Here is a 16,766-nt window from a genome sequence, read left to right as displayed (position 1 = left end):
ACCTGAATCCCCACTTGCTGATTCCCTGGCCTCTTTCCTAATTTCAATGTACTTTTTCTTCCTTTCCATAGGAACCTATTAGGCAAAACAAATACACAATTGGAATCACAGTCACCCTTTTTGTTTTAGTATCAATCTGGAAAAAAAAATTAGTACTCATTTTTCTAGAGACAAGTCTTTCTGTCTCATTATTCTCCTGCCTCACCCTCCCAAGTAGCTGGGAGCACAGACACACATGATTATGCCAGACTCTTTCAGACAGGGTATCTCACTGTAATGCCCAGGCCAGGCTGAGCTTGAGATCCTCCTGCCCTTGTCTCCCAAATTGCTGGAATTACAGATGCAAGCCATCATTAGGTTGAAACTAGAATCAAACTTGGACATCCCACATTACACCAGCCTACAGAGCATAACATCTTAGCACTATATGCCATTGCACCCAGGTCACAAATTACCAATTTTTAAACAAATTTATCAATTAATTTAATCAAAATTGAAAATATTTAATAATATTCATACAAACAATGATACCTGAGTGTCTCTTAAGTAAAGCCTTCCACAGACTCCCATAAAACCTGATGAAGGCACTTGCCCTTCCACTTCAGATCTAGTACAGGTTACTGCAACAATGTGTGCTGAGCTTTTACAGCCACATGCCTGGATTAGTAAATTTTGACTTGACCTTTGAGCCTGTTTCCTCACATTATGATTATGATACACAAGAGCACCTTACAATGTTGTTGTGAAGTTTAAAGATTTGGTAAATATCTGGATGCTTAGTAAACTGGTTGATATTATTTGTTTTTCAGCCCTTTGAACATACGCCTAGAAAAAATTTCCAATCTTGTTCCAAAAGGGTACAAGGCAGAAAGTAACCCTTCATGTGCAATGGTAAACCAAGAAGACATGGCTGAGGCCAGCAGCTATGCAGAAAATGTGCAGGCCATGATGTATGATCTTGACTCTCTCCTCACATTCCCATTTTTAATGGGCCACCACCTTCTGGGCATGTCAACCTAAGATTGGCTAAAACCAAACTCACCCCATGTGCCAAAGCACATCTTCCAGTTACCCCCTGATTTCCCCATTATCCTGCAAAGTCATACAAGGAGGGGCACAGATAATCAGTCATATCAGTAAGAAGTTCAATGTCTTTGACTAGAGAACTTCACTCAAAAAAATTCTAGAATATGTCCTGGCAACTATTCTGATTAGTGCTGCTGTTCCTTCATAAGTAGAAGGGAAAAATCAAGTTCTAGTGAATTCTGCTGCAGTTGCCTGAGACTGTATTGCAAGCTGAAACTGACAGGGTTTTTTTTACGTAAAAGCACACTTGAATTTGGCTATTTTACAACATAATATCTGCTTTTCCTATGAGTACTAAATATTTTCAACTTAGAAACAAAATTGACAATGTCACTCACCTCAATTTCTATAGGAAATGTATAGCAGCGCTTCACATCTATGAGATTTTCAAAAATAAGCAAGTTCTGCAAATCCAAACAATCATACAAAAATATTCAGTGGTGGAGAGCCTTAATATTGGTGCTGCTATAGAATTAATGCTATGAGGTCATCAGGAAAGTTAAGACACGTTACTTAATCGAAAAATACATCATGACTTTCCCGATGGCCTAATACTTAACAATTCATAGAGAAGCACTTCAATTTCAAAATATATTCATGCAGAAGGAACCACATCTTTAATATTACCAGAATGTGGAGTCAGCAGGTGGCATGATGGTTAAAGGTGCTAGACTCCCACATGGCCAACCATGGTTCAAGTCCTGGACCTGGTGGCTTCCTTTCTGTTTCTCTCTCTTTCTCTCGCTGGTCAAATTGGAAAATAACAATAATAATAAGTTAAAAAATTTTTTTAAAAAGTACCAGAACATAATTCATATGTAAACTTTCTCTATTTCACTCTACTTGTATTTAGAGACCATACATCTTCACTTTATCTATGAAGAAAATAAGCTTCCTTCATAAGTAGAAGGGAAAAATCAAGTTCTAGTGAATTCTGCTGCAGTTGCCTGAGACTGTATTGCAAGCTGAAACTGACAGGGTTTTTTTTACGTAAAAGCACACTTGAATTTGGCTATTTTACAACATAATATCTGCTTTTCCTATGAGTACTAAATATTTTCAACTTAGAAACAAAATTGACAATGTCACTCACCTCAATTTCTATAGGAAATGTATAGCAGCGCTTCACATCTATGAGATTTTCAAAAATAAGCAAGTTCTGCAAATCCAAACAATCATACAAAAATATTCAGTGGTGGAGAGCCTTAATATTGGTGCTGCTATAGAATTAATGCTATGAGGTCATCAGGAAAGTTAAGACACGTTACTTAATCGAAAAATACATCATGACTTTCCCGATGGCCTAATACTTAACAATTCATAGAGAAGCACTTCAATTTCAAAATATATTCATGCAGAAGGAACCACATCTTTAATATTACCAGAATGTGGAGTCAGCAGGTGGCATGATGGTTAAAGGTGCTAGACTCCCACATGGCCAACCATGGTTCAAGTCCTGGACCTGGTGGCTTCCTTTCTGTTTCTCTCTCTTTCTCTCGCTGGTCAAATTGGAAAATAACAATAATAATAAGTTAAAAAATTTTTTTAAAAAGTACCAGAACATAATTCATATGTAAACTTTCTCTATTTCACTCTACTTGTATTTAGAGACCATACATCTTCACTTTATCTATGAAGAAAATAAGCACATATATATTTGGTGCTTAAATAAAGAAATTTTAAAAAATTTTCAAGGCACACTCTTGTGTATGGACACATCACATTTTAATGGTCTAAGTTGTAGACTCAAAAGCATTTAAAAAGCATTTAAAGTGAGCTCATTTCTATTCACATTTCCTAATTTCCTGATCTTTGAGCTGCCCCTGAAATAGCATAGCTCTCCACCATTCTTTTTTTTAATTTACATTTAATCACTGTATAGTTTTAAAGTGTACAATGTTGCTTTTTCCAGCATGAATACAATGCATTCTGCCATTATTTTTTTAATTATTTTATTTAACTTTATTTTCGATTATTATTATTTTCCAGTTTGATCAGAGAGAGAAAGGAAAAGTGAGAAAGCAATCCACCATGTCCAGGACTTGAACCGCAGTTAGCCATGTGGGAGTCCAGCACCTTTAACCACCACACGACCTGCTGATTCCTCTGTTATTCATTTTAAAATTATTTTAGATATCATTTTTTTGTTTTTTCTCTATTAGGAACAAAGTGATTTTATATAACACACATCCATACATATTGAAACCTGCCAAAAATACATTTTCTTTTTTTCTCTTATGCATTTATTTATTTATTTTATAAAATTGTATATAACAAAAAACACGGTAATGTTTATAACTTACATATACAAAGTACAATTTCACAAAAGACTGGGAACATTTTGTACACTTGTCAGTCCTTTCTTTTAAAGCAAGGTGTTCATTTTTTTTTTTTTTTTTTTGGGGGGTTTTTGCTTAGGGAAAAGGTGGTTGCATTTTGCTATAGGGAACGTGTGCTTGCCAGAAAGACAGAGAAAGACAGAGAGACAGAAAGCGAGAAATCACCCCCTGGCGGGATGGCCATGCTGCAATCCCTTCTCCTCCATTCTCCTCTTGGGATCTTGGGCGGGCACGCATGCAAACGCGCCTGGCATGAGTTTAAGCCACCGGGTTTGGGACTCGAACCATGGTTGGCTACATGGGAGTCCAGCAACATAACCATTACACTAACTGCTGGTCCCAGGCAAGGCGCTCTTTTGATGGCAAATAAATTAACAGATACACACTAGAGTGGACTATTTCTAGACAAAACAAAAAAGTTTTTATTTATTTTTATCTTGTAAATATAAGTTTATCATTTATAGCCTTCAAATATTACTACACCTAAACTTTCAAAATTTGATAAAGCATCCATGAAACAATCGGCAGACTAACAACACTTCTAAGCAGACATGACTGTCCTAAAAAATTTTTTCCTTTCTCAGTGTAACTAATTGATATAACCCAACTTTGGAAATCCTACAAGGACAATGACAATGAAGAGTTGAGGAAAGGCCTACCTTCTCTGGTTTTTCACTAAACAGAAAACCTTGGTAAAATTTTAATTCATTGAAGACACAGCAGATAACAGAAATGGCACAGTTGTAAGCAGCACAATGGTAAAGTCTTCTCCTCTCCAGCAACTGGCTCTCCCCTGCCATGTTCTCTGTATATGCGTCATGGCACAACCTGCAGAGTAGAAGCAGGTCACGAGTCACTGCACATAACATGGGGGCTGCCGCACCAGCCGAGTAATGCTAGGCCACAGGATCCACCTCAGGTGGGCCTGTCCCAAGGGCAGGTTTGTGTCAGGACAAGCGCATCACCATTTCACACAATGGCAGCCTACATGGATCCCACCAAGGGATGGTGTATGTAGGCGCAGCAACAGCAGCAAGTGAATAAAGTACACAGAGAGAAACAAGGAGCCCAGGGTAAGGGCTAGGAGAAAATACCTCCACGGGGTTTTAATTTAGCCAGAGGGAAATGTGAATAGGCATTACTAGCAGAGAAGTCACTTAGTGACTTCACTTAGCAGTCACTTGGACTGAGGGCTAATCGGTGGCGTGTGTTGGTAGAAAGACATGGAAGCAGTGTTCCTGGGAGGGCTCGCTTGCCATTCTGAGGTATGGTGGCCCTCATCCTGCACGATGAAGTGGTCAAACCAACCAATTACTTCTCAAAACAGCTTTCTCAGAACACAGCCATGCCCATTCGCTTAGGTATTGTTTAAGGTTGCTTTTGCATCCTCATGTTGTACATAGTAGTTGGAGTAGCTGGGACAGAGGCCATATGGAAGCAATGAGGCTTGTACTCCAGCTACATTCTCATTTGGCAGAAATGTGGGCAGGAAAAACAGCCTAGGGTAGGGAGAATCATTATGAAGGAGAGGACTGCAGTGGCTCACCAAAGAAATCTCCACACTAACACAGGCCAACGAAGGGGAATGGAAACAGGTGTTGGATTCAGGAATACTGAAAAGATAAAACTGGCCAAATCTGGTGACTGACAGGGTATGTGTGGAAACTGGAGAGCTAAAGATGAAATGAAAATAAAATACAACTAACCACATTTCTTATCTATGCAAATGAGGAAGCAGAGGAGGACCAGGGACAGAGGAGAAGAGTGATCAAGTTTGCTTAAGATGTCCAAAACGAGACATGGCCAGTACTTTTAGGAGGAGAACTTTACTAGAAAACTAATGTTAAAGAAAATGTATTTCATTGCTTTGGGTTTTATAGAATACCTGTTTAGAAACATTTACCACTCCTTTTATTTCAAATGACAGTCAGAAAAAAAAAATACCCTAGTTTCTCTCCTGCTATAAATCACCACTGAAAAAACGTCAAACTATTTGGAAGGGAAAAACATGGTGGAAAAAAAATAGCAAAAGAAAAAAAAGTTTTATTCTTTATAAAAGCACAAGACGAAACTTCTGCTGACATATAGTCTTTCTTGCAACATGCTAAAATACAGTGCATCTAAGTAGCTTGAACATAAAAACAATAAAAACTGTAAAAGCTCAGTATTAAATAAAACAACATATTCTATACATGCATAAAAATATATGCACCAAAAATACTAACATATCAAATAGAATCCAAAATTAAGTAAAATCTTACTTAATCAGTGTCTTTGTAAGTTCACTTCCTTCTGTAATACAGGAGCCATGGAATACTTGATTAACTTTAGATTCCTTAGAGTGAACATCATCTTTTGGAAGACGAGAATACATCACCTCTAGTATCTTGTAATAGCACATCTTCTTGGTGATTTGAGTATCAAAGGTACATTCATTTAGCTTAGAAAAAGCAACAGATAATTCATCTTTAGCCTTATCAAACATGAAAAATATCTTATTGGATATATCAAATTTAATACATTATACCCTCTAGATGCAAAAAAATTTAATCCCCCAACAAGCTAAGTCACTTCAATGAAAGAGCATTCAGTGCCCATGACCTAAGATAAGTTACAATGGATGAAACAGAAAATAATCACGTCCAAACAGTGATTCAGGACACACAATTTATGCACAAATTCTTACTGAAAACATGGCAACAAGAAGTAAAAATCTAGTGTACTAAAACCCCAAATGTCAACTATTCTGAAGCCTGCATGAACAGTACTATTTGGGTATATATAGTATTTCATAACAGGATCCTGTGGGAGGCTGCCTTTCATATCCCCACATACATGCACAAGAGATAGCCCAGAAAGTGTCCTAATCCCAGGGGCCATCAGGTGGCATGGTGATTAAGGGGCTGGATTTCCGCATGGCCAACTGTAGTTTTAGTCCTGGACTTCCTGGCTTGCTTTTCATTTTCTCTCTCTTTCTCATCGTCTCTGGTAAGAGCACGTGCCCTACAGCAAATTAAAAAAATAACAGGGGCCAGCAGGTGGTGTAGTGGTTGAGGTGCTGAACTCCCACATGGCTGACCACAGCTCAAGTCTTGGACCCAGCAGCTTGAAACTCATGCCTGGCCTGTGTGTGTGCATGCCCAAATCCTGAGAGAATGGAGACGGGATTACTATGTGGCCTTCCCTTGGGGGGTGATTTCTCACTTGCTTTCTCTGTCTCTCTGGTAAGTGCATTTACCCTATAGCAAAAATCTCTCTTAAAAAAATAAAAATAAACAATAAAATCAAATAAGTAATTTTTTAAAGAGATTTTTGCTATAGGGCGCGTGGGCTCGCCAGAGAGACAGAGATAGAAAGCAAGATACCACCCCTCAGAGAGGATAGCCATGCCACAATTTCTTTTCCTCCATTCTCCTCCCGGGATCCTAGGCATGCATGTACATGCACCCAGCATGAGTTTTTGTTTTGTTTTTTGTTTTTTTAAAGATTTTTATCTTTAAATATACATACATATATTTATTTATTTATTTATTTACTTTAATTTGACCAGAGAGGGACACAGAGAGAGAAAAAGTGAGAAAGCAAGCCATCACGTCCGGGACTCAAACCACAGGCAGCCAGCCATGTGGGAGTCCAGGGCCCTTAACCACCATGCCACCTGCTGGCCCCACCTAGCATTAGGTCAGCGTAATGGACTACGTGGGAATCCAGTGATGTAACCCTTATGCCATCTGCTGATCTAATAATTTTATTAAACTTTAAAAATATTATTTATTTTAATTTTACTTGTTCATTCATTTTATTTTGTCCAGAGAAAGAGAAAAAGGTGAGAAAGCAAGCCACCAGGTCCAGGACTCGAACCGTGGTCAGCCATGTGGGAGTGTCCAGGGCCTACCTGCTTTCCCCCGCATTAAATAATTCTTAAAAAAAAAAATGGTCCTAATCCTGGAATTTATGAATGCACTCTCCTTGTTCAGACAAAAGGGACTATGCAGGCACCAGTCAGGTAAGGACCTAGAGACGGGGAGGTTACACTGGACTGTCCTACAGGAGGCCCTAAGTGAAATCATAATGTGACCTAAGGGGGATGCAGAGGAAATTCCGAGAGGAAGAGGCTCTGTGACAAGGTGGGCAGAGAGTGAATGAGACCAAGGCAGGCCAAGGAAGGGAGCAACCACCAGGAGCTGAAAGCTGGAGGGATCTCGGCCCCGTGAAACTTCAGGCTTCCGGGACTGAGAGAGAACATGCTCGGTGTTCAAGCTGCCAGAGCAACCACAGGGAATGAGGCAGACCACACAAAGCCACAGCTTACTACTGAGATGCAGAGGGGTCCTCCTACGGTGACGGGGACCACCAGAATCTCGTCTGTCAGTGCCTACTGATGTCTCAGGTGTGCAGTACCTTTGTAAACCTGGACTTCAGCATGTCGGTGGCATCCACCACAATTCTGCTGAAGAACTCTCTCAAAGCATTCAGGCTGCAGTGCCACATCAGGGTGAGAAGGGCGCGATCCACAAAGGCTTGGCGAGTGGTGCTGAGAAGGAGGTCGTCCTTCCTGAACATCCGGTACACGCTCTCCAGAAGGTCGACTTGTGTGGCGCAGGGGCTCCTACGGAAATAAGACGATGGTACGTGAACGTGCATGCTCCCTGCAACATGAACGCCCGTGTCTAATCTGGAAGTAAACACCAATGACCACAAATCATGTCAAAGATTTCAGAATCACGTCAAGGACCCTACATAAAAACCTCACAAAATATAAAAAGTATCTGCGCATAAACCATAGTGTTTCTTTCAACCCTGGATGACTTCAAGTCAAACTTAGGCATTACGAAGAATTTTTTCACTTCTCCTCCAATTTGGTCTTACTTAACACATGCAAGGCTCTGGAAACGTCTTGGGCCTAAAGATGACCACAGTTCCAAGATATGAAGCTCTTGAGTTAGGACTTCGAAATTCCAGCTCTAACAACGTTCCACCTCTGTATCTCCCTCGCAGAGAAACAGCCAGGTGCCTGGCCCTTCTTTTCTCACCCAGAAAACAGGCATCATCTGTAAGGTCTGTCTGTAACTACCTATTACTACAAATTAGGAAGGCAGACTGTGTGTCCTCACCTACAGAAATAAAGTTAGGACTAAATGGTCTTAGAATTCTGAGGTTCTGAACTTAGGTTTAGATTCAGAAGGGAATTCAGCTATAATGCTGTGAGGGGGCAAGACACTGCCAGCTGGGACAGGCTTTGTAACAGGCGCCTGGGCCCTACAACAGACTTGTGTGACCCCTTCCCAAAGCCATGTTTGAAATCCTCACCCGCAGCATGATGGTGAGAAGGTGAGGCCTTTGGGAGGCTAGAGCCCTCATGAAAGGGACTAGTGCCCTACAGAAGAGGCCCCAAAGGGCACCGTCACCTCTTCTGCCACAGGAGGGTGCATGGGAAGACGGCTCTCTATGCACCAGAAGGGAGCCCTCACCAGACACCTCTACTGGCAACTCAACCTTGGAATTCCAGCCTCCAGGACTGTGAAAGAGAACCTGCTTGTAAGCCTGCCTAGTCGATGGTATTTTTGTCTGAGCCTAGGAACTAAGGCAGGGACCGCCTCGGGTTTAACTTCTGAGGAGCTTCCTTACTAGTGCGCAGTGGAGAGGCACACGGCCCAGGCTTGAACTGTGTACACATAGCTGGGGGGGTGCGCAGAGTGGTGGGGGGGGGGGGGGGGGGAGGAATATGCGATTCAGAAACAGGGCCAGCAGAGGGTTTACTCAAAAATAAACGGAAACATGCTCCATTTCACTCATAATACAAGAAATAAAATGAAAGCAACAAAAGAGCCTTCCTCTCTTATAAAACTGGAACAAACTCATTCAATGGGCAAGATGGTGAAATCAAGTCACCCACATTATCAGAGGGAATGCAAATAAAACAGCTCCGAAGAAAGGATGTGGCACATCTAGTAAAGCATTACCCTGCATTCCTAGGGTAATCTCCAAATGGTAACTATGGAGGGACTTTTCCATTTGGCTGGTTTGGTTTGCTAATGTTTTAGAGGACTGCTGTGTCTATACTCCTTAGGGATATGGTGTACAGTTTTCAGGTGATGTCTTTTTCTAGCCTGGCATCAAGAGTGCTACTGGCCTCGGGAACCAGCAGTTAGCGTAATGGCTATGTCACTGGACTCCCACATAGTCGACCGCAGTTCGTGTCCCGGACCCGGTGGCTTAAAACTCACGCCGGGCGCGTGTGCGTGCGTGCCCAAGATCCCAAGAGGAGAATGGAGAAGAAGGGATTGCGGTGTGACCATCCCCCCGGGGGGTGATTTCTTACTTTCTATCTCTAAGTCTCTGTCTATCTGGCGAGCGCACGCGCCCTATAGTGAAAATCTCCCCCCCCCCAAAAAAAAAAGAGTGCTACTGGTCTCACAGAAAGGGGTAGGAAGTGTTCGCCCCTTCTCAATTGTTATTAAGTATTATTATGATTCGTTCTTTTTTTTTTTTAAATGGAGATTTTTACTATAGGGCACATGTGCTCACCAGAGAGAGACAGAAAGCAAGAAATCACTTCCCCCAGAGGGAATGGCTATGCCGCAATCCTTTTTCCTCCATTCTCCTCTCAAGATTTTGGGCGGGGGGTGGAGGAATATGCGATTCAGAAACCGGGCCAGCAGAGGGTTTACTCAAAAATAAACGGAAACATGCTCCATTTCACTCATAATACAAGAAATAAAATGAAAGCAACAAAAGAGCCTTCCTCTCTTATAAAACTGGAACAAACTCATTCAATGGGCAAGATGGTGAAATCAAGTCACCCACATTATCAGAGGGAATGCAAATAAAACAGCTCCGAAGAAAGGATGTGGCACATCTAGTAAAGCATTACCCTGCATTCCTAGGGTAATCTCCAAATGGTAACTATGGAGGGACTTTTCCATTTGGCTGGTTTGGTTTGCTAATGTTTTAGAGGACTGCTGTGTCTATACTCCTTAGGGATATGGTGTACAGTTTTCAGGTGATGTCTTTTTCTAGCCTGGCATCAAGAGTGCTACTGGCCTCGGGAACCAGCAGTTAGCGTAATGGCTATGTCACTGGACTCCCACATAGTCGACCGCAGTTCGTGTCCCGGACCCGGTGGCTTAAAACTCACGCCGGGCGCGTGTGCGTGCGTGCCCAAGATCCCAAGAGGAGAATGGAGAAGAAGGGATTGCGGTGTGACCATCCCCCCGGGGGGTGATTTCTTACTTTCTATCTCTAAGTCTCTGTCTATCTGGCGAGCGCACGCGCCCTATAGTGAAAATCTCCCCCCCCCCAAAAAAAAAAGAGTGCTACTGGTCTCACAGAAAGGGGTAGGAAGTGTTCGCCCCTTCTCAATTGTTATTAAGTATTATTATGATTCGTTCTTTTTTTTTTTTAAATGGAGATTTTTACTATAGGGCACATGTGCTCACCAGAGAGAGACAGAAAGCAAGAAATCACTTCCCCCAGAGGGAATGGCTATGCCGCAATCCTTTTTCCTCCATTCTCCTCTCAAGATTTTGGGCACACACACAACACGCCCAACATGAGTTTTAAGCCACCAGGTCTGGGACTCGAACCACGGTCAACTATGTGGGAGTCCCGCAATGTGCCATCTGTTGGTTCCACCATTTGTTCTTCAATATTTAATAAATATGAAGCTAGGTGTAGGGATCCTTTATGGGAGATTTAAAATGATTAAAATGATTAATTCAATCTACGGGGTTGTCAGAAGTCATGACATTTTTTTCTGTGTGAAAACGCATCATAACTTTTCCAGCCATCCAATATATACGTTTTTAATTTTTCAGAGGTTAGTGGTAATGTCCTCGCTTTCATTCCTAATTTTCATTAAGTACATTTTTATCTTTATTTTTGGTAACTCAAGCTAAGTTTGTCAATTCCAAATCCTTTTCCTAAAACCAATTTTTGGTGGCGTGGTTGTTAAGCCAGCTAGATCCCACAGGGTTGACTGGTTCAAGTCTTAGACCAGGCTACTTGAAAAACACACCGAGTGAATGTGCATACATGCCCAATATTCTGATCACCTGATCATACCCTCAAGGGTGGGATGGAGGTGCTTTCTCACTTTTTTTCTGTCTCTCTCTGAAGAGCTCATGCACCCAATAGTAAATTAAAAACAAACGAAAAAAACAAAAAACAAGAACAAAACAACGGTTTTTGGTTTCAGATTTTTCTTCAATATTTTAGGCTTCTATCTCACTCATGTTTAACGCACTCTTTGGTCACTCTCTTCCTCTGGCTTGCCTTCAGCTTTAGTTCGCTTTCCTTTTTCATACTTTTCGTTACTTTTCCCCCTAAATTTTAAGATAGAAAAGTTAAGACTATTGATTTGAGGTTTCTCTTATTTTCCTTTTCTTTCTTTTTTTGCTATAGGGCATATGCATTTGCCAGATTGGGTGGGGGCAGGGAGAAATCATCCCCCAGAGGGTAATAGCCACCCCACAATCCCCTCTCCATTCTCCTCTGGGGATCTGCCCATACACAGACACACAGACACACACACAGACACACACACACACACACACACACACCCCTACACACACAAACACCCCTGGTGTGGTTTTCAAGACACCAGCGTAGCCGACCACATGGGCATGGGATTCAGCACCTTATCCTCCATGCCACCTGCTGGCCCTCTTCATTTACCAACATAGATACTAAAAGATAAAAATTTGCATTAAGCACTATTTTAGCTGCATTCCATACATTTGAATATGCTTTGATCTTATTTTATTTAGATTAAAACACTATCTGACTTGCCTTCTCATTTCTTCTTTTACCTAAGGGTTATTTGGAAATGTGTTGCTGTGACCATCAGATAACATACTGGTGTGTCACTGGACTCCACATGGTGACCATTGTTCGAGTCCTAGACCTAGTGGCTTACAACTCATGCTGCGTGCTTGTGAATGCGTGCCCAAAATCCCAAGAAGGAACTGCGCCATGGCCATCTCACGTGGGGGGTGATTTATCTCTTTCTGTCTCTCTGGCATGCACATGCACCCTATAGCAAAAATCTCTCTCTTAAAAAATGAATAATGTTTATTAATTATTCAGAAACATTTTCACACAACCCAAATTTCTTTTCATTGTCAATTTCTATTTAACTTCTCTGCAGTCAAAGAAACTTTGTATGATTTCAACCCTTTTCAATTTATTTAGACTGCTCTATGGCTTAGGATACAGTATGTCCTGATGAGCACTCCCTGTGTGCTCCAAAGAGCATGCCCCCTGCTGTTGTGCACAGAGTGTGACACTAGTCAATTATGACTTTTTAAAAAATGTCCAAAAAAGGAACAGACTAATTCATGTTATGTCACAGATGAAACCTCAAACAGTACTCTTAATAAAGAAGCCAGAGGGGCCAGCAGTTGGCGTAATGGCTATGTCGCTGGACTCCCATGTGGTCGACTGTGGTTCGCGTCCCAGACCCGGTGGCTTAAACTCACAGCAGGCGCATGTATTTGCGTGCCCAAGATCCCAAGAAGAGAATGGAGGGCAAGGGATTGTGGCATGGCCATTCCCCCAGGGGGGTGATTTCTCACTTTCTGTCTCTCTGTCTTTCTGGTGAGTACACGTGCCCTATAGCAAAAACTCCCCCCCCTTCCCCAAAAAAGAAGAAGCCAGACCTAAGAGATCATATACTGCACAGGTCTGTTTATATGAAATGTCCAGAAAAGACAAATTTATAAAGTCAGAAAGTAGACTATCTGGAGCTGGGGCTGGGAACGTAAGTCAATTATAAAAGGTCACGGAGGATCTTACAGGAAGAATTAAAATGTTCTATGGTGATGGCTGCACCATCAGGTAAAGTTCCTAAAAGATCATTAAATTATATGCTTAAAATGAGTAAATGTTGTAACATGTAAAATATAACTCAAAAAATACTTACATAGGCATGTACAAATTCAATACAAATAAGTGCCAATTTAAAAAATTAATTGCCAGTGTACACTTAGAATTAGGTCCTTACCTTAAACATCAATAATTAGGGACCAGCAGACGCACAATAGTTAAGTTGCTAGACTCCTACATGGCTGACAGTGGTCTGAATCCTGGACCTGGAGACTTGAAACTCACGTAGACATATGTGTGAGCATGCCTCAAATCCCAAGAGGGTAATGAAAAAACGGATTGCAGTGTGTCCATCCCCCTGGGGGGGGGGTGATTTCTGTCTCTCTGTCTCTGTATCTCTCCAGCAAGCACATGCGACTTATAGCAAAAATCTCAAAAAAAAAAAAAAAAAAAAATTGGTAATCAAATATGTCTTATCTTTTCCATTGCATTTTTTCTAAGACACTAAATTGTATTTTAGGTGACCACATAGTCCTAATGACAGTGTAATTCCAGCTACTACATTTAGAAGCAATAAAATAATCAGGAAGATGGTCACTGGTAACTCCTAATGGAATGCTTGAATCAGAACGGCAACCACAAGCAGGTGCCAGAACTCCTAGGAACTTGCTACGAGGAGCCTGACCTATCACTAAAAGTATGAACACCGGGCCTGAGTCTCTCTCAATGCCTAAACATGGAGTATAAGCCATCGGCTCCTAAGCCATCTTGCCAGAACTTGAGCCTGAATCTGAGGTTATTAGACTTAACTGTCCAGTTACTAGAAACATGTGGGTGGAGAAACCAGTAAAATGAATAGAGAAAAATGAATCACCTATATCCAGAATGTAAGACATAATATAAGAAAATGTCCAGGTTTTTTCAACACTAAGAGAAAAATTGAACAGAACAGAATTATTCTAGACGAAGACAGTACTGAGGCACATAACAAAGAAGCACCATGTTTCAACCTTGTTTGGCTCAAAATTTGAATAATCCAATGGTTAATGAGCAAGTGAGACTACTAAGGAAATAGGAAATTATTTGTCGTTTTGTTCATTTGGTTCAATGGCACTACAGCTATCCAAAAGAAAAGAAGCGTTGAGAGAAATGAACAGATTTAGAAGTGACATGACACCATGTCAGATATTTGCTTTTAGTGACCATAGCAACAAAAAGGGAGACCCAGGAGGATGAAGCAGGGAAGAGGTGGATGCTAACTAAGTCTGAAACTTTATTTACATCCTTTCTGAGCTTTGAGTATATTTGAAAACTTGCATAATACAAGTTTGTTTTGTTTTAAAGAATGAAACAAAATAATAAAATTCAGTGGCAAGAGTGCAATACTTTTTTTAGAACAAAGAAAAAAATCTTCCACACAAGTCAAATATGTACAACTTCTAGAGTCCCAGAGTAGATGGCTTACCTTCTCACAATCCTTTTGAAGGTGGTCTGAAATAATTCTTCCAGAATATGTTGTTGTTCCCGACAAAGAATTTCTATCATCAATTGCAACAACATAGGACTCTGAGATAATTCCAATGCATCCAGAAGCTAGAAAAAAAGACATCACAGCTGTCAACGTTTTCCTGGGTTATACTTCAGTTTTATTTTGAGCAGTTCTAATAAAAAATATATAGACAAAAATGACAGAATTTCAGAGACTAAGCAAATGAAACCGTATTTGTCATTTTTGCAGACAATGTATGTTTGAAAATATGTCATTTGTTAAATGCTTTTTTTACAAAAAAGGTTTGTGCATGTCTTCTCTTTATCCCAGCTTCTACAATCTCACGATGGTATGTCTTCACTGGGGTCTCCTCCCCTCACAAAGCCAGGAATCCCTGAGCCCTTCAACTTAATTAATTAATTTGCCAGAGGGAGTGCATTTATTAATTTGCTAGAGGGTGTGCATGCTCGCTAAAGACAGAGAAATAGAGAGGCAGAGAGGGAAAATGAGGAAATTCTCTCCGTCTTTTTGGGATTCCAGCATGCACGTGCACATGCACCCAGTCTGATGTTTCTCAAGGCACTGGGTCCAGGAACCACATAGTCAGCTCTGTGGGATTCAGCTGCCTTAAGCACCAGGCCACAGCTGGCCCAACCCCTTTTACTGCGGAGAAGCACGTGTCTTCTCCCCATCATCCTCACTGCACAGCAGACATCCTCACCGACTCCTCTAATGTCCTCACCATTTACATCTTCCATCCATCTTGACATCTGCATATTGTGCTAGGAGATATCTTCATCTCCCGAATAGAAAAATTACGTTTTCCTTTAAATTTTGCTTCTCCATATCTACTTTCCAAGTGCCCCCCTTTGCCCTGTTTCATGGGCACAATGCCTTCTTTCATCCTGGGAGCTATTGTGTGCAGTTTGTCATGTTCTCTCCCCGTGTTGACTCTCCTCCTTCTAAGCTCCTTTTCCTACTGGTCTGCATTGTTTTTATGTCTTTCTTCAAAAGTTGAGGGACTATTTTGCATTTCATACATTTACATTAGGATTAAGTACTAAAGATCCAACTAGAAACTGTGAATGCTACCGCCTTCAAGTGACACACTACACTGCTGGGGACAGGACATTTACCTGATACCTACATGTCACCACATCCATTCTTCTCTGGTTACAGAAAGAAAACTTACCGTCCACAGAGAGCTGAGGCAGCCACCACCCCACCAGGTCCCAGACTAGAGAACACGCTAAGGGATTATCTGCTGACACCTGCTTCCTGCTGCGCTCCTGTTGCTAAGGTTAACCTCACTCTCACGACCAAGCTGCAAACCTAACTTCTCTTTTAGAGAACAGAGGATAAAGGCACTAGCTAATGAGCACCTCTGGGACAGTTAGACCAAAGGGGACAACCCTCTAGTTTCTTCTAAAAATTCAATGTCCTGGATCAGTAAAAGGGAAGACATGTGAACTAGCTCTAGATGACAAGGTACTAGCGACATGACAGTTGGACACAATCGCTGACTACATCGTCCTTTGGAGCAAACAGCTCTACATGGGGACGTGGAGAACCGTGGGTGTGAACTAGGTGGCAGGAGATGCTAAAGGACTGCTCATTTTCTCAGGAACAGCCAACACTGTGTCCTACTCTTAGAACATGCGTACTAAACTACCAAGAAATAATGCATCATATGTATGAAACGCAATGGAAAACGTCCAGGCAGAACAAAGACATACAGGTGCATGCATGTGCGTGCTCCTGCACATGCGTGGACACACATGGAGATAAAACAAACAGGAAAAACGCTACTAACTGCTGAATGCAGGAAAGGGTTCTGTGGATGCTCATTTCACTACTCCGCCAACCTTTCTATACAGTCAAAAAATGGCATAAAAAGGATGAGGAGCAGAGAACCTGTGGATGGAGCTGGTGGCTTCCTCACAGAGCAGTTACGGCTGCCATGGACAGGGAGTAGGATGAAGATGCAGTGTTTTTCCCAGCCAGCCCCGACCCAACAGCTAGACCAC

General features: G+C 41.5%; 1 protein-coding gene across 1 annotated transcript in view; it reads right to left on the bottom strand.

Moving 5' to 3' along the window:
• PRKDC (protein kinase, DNA-activated, catalytic subunit) overlaps positions 1-16,766 on the bottom strand; it is a 203,018-nt gene that overhangs the window by 99,132 nt on the left and 87,120 nt on the right. Inside the window, exons 40-45 of the mRNA XM_006170448.3 lie at positions 14,716-14,843; positions 7,827-8,034; positions 5,687-5,865; positions 4,085-4,253; positions 2,180-2,245; positions 3-75 (exon numbers count right to left, since the gene is read on the bottom strand). Of these exons, the coding sequence (XP_006170510.1) occupies positions 3-75; positions 2,180-2,245; positions 4,085-4,253; positions 5,687-5,865; positions 7,827-8,034; positions 14,716-14,843 (823 nt within the window). The remainder of the gene's footprint in view (positions 1-2; positions 76-2,179; positions 2,246-4,084; positions 4,254-5,686; positions 5,866-7,826; positions 8,035-14,715; positions 14,844-16,766) is intronic.

Source organism: Tupaia chinensis, unplaced genomic scaffold (assembly GCF_000334495.1).
Source record: "Tupaia chinensis unplaced genomic scaffold, TupChi_1.0 Scaffold148488_1, whole genome shotgun sequence".
Classification (NCBI taxonomy): domain Eukaryota; kingdom Metazoa; phylum Chordata; class Mammalia; order Scandentia; family Tupaiidae; genus Tupaia; species Tupaia belangeri.
The sequence above is the reverse complement of the archived record's forward strand: the minus strand, read 5'-3'. Positions and strand labels throughout refer to the sequence as shown.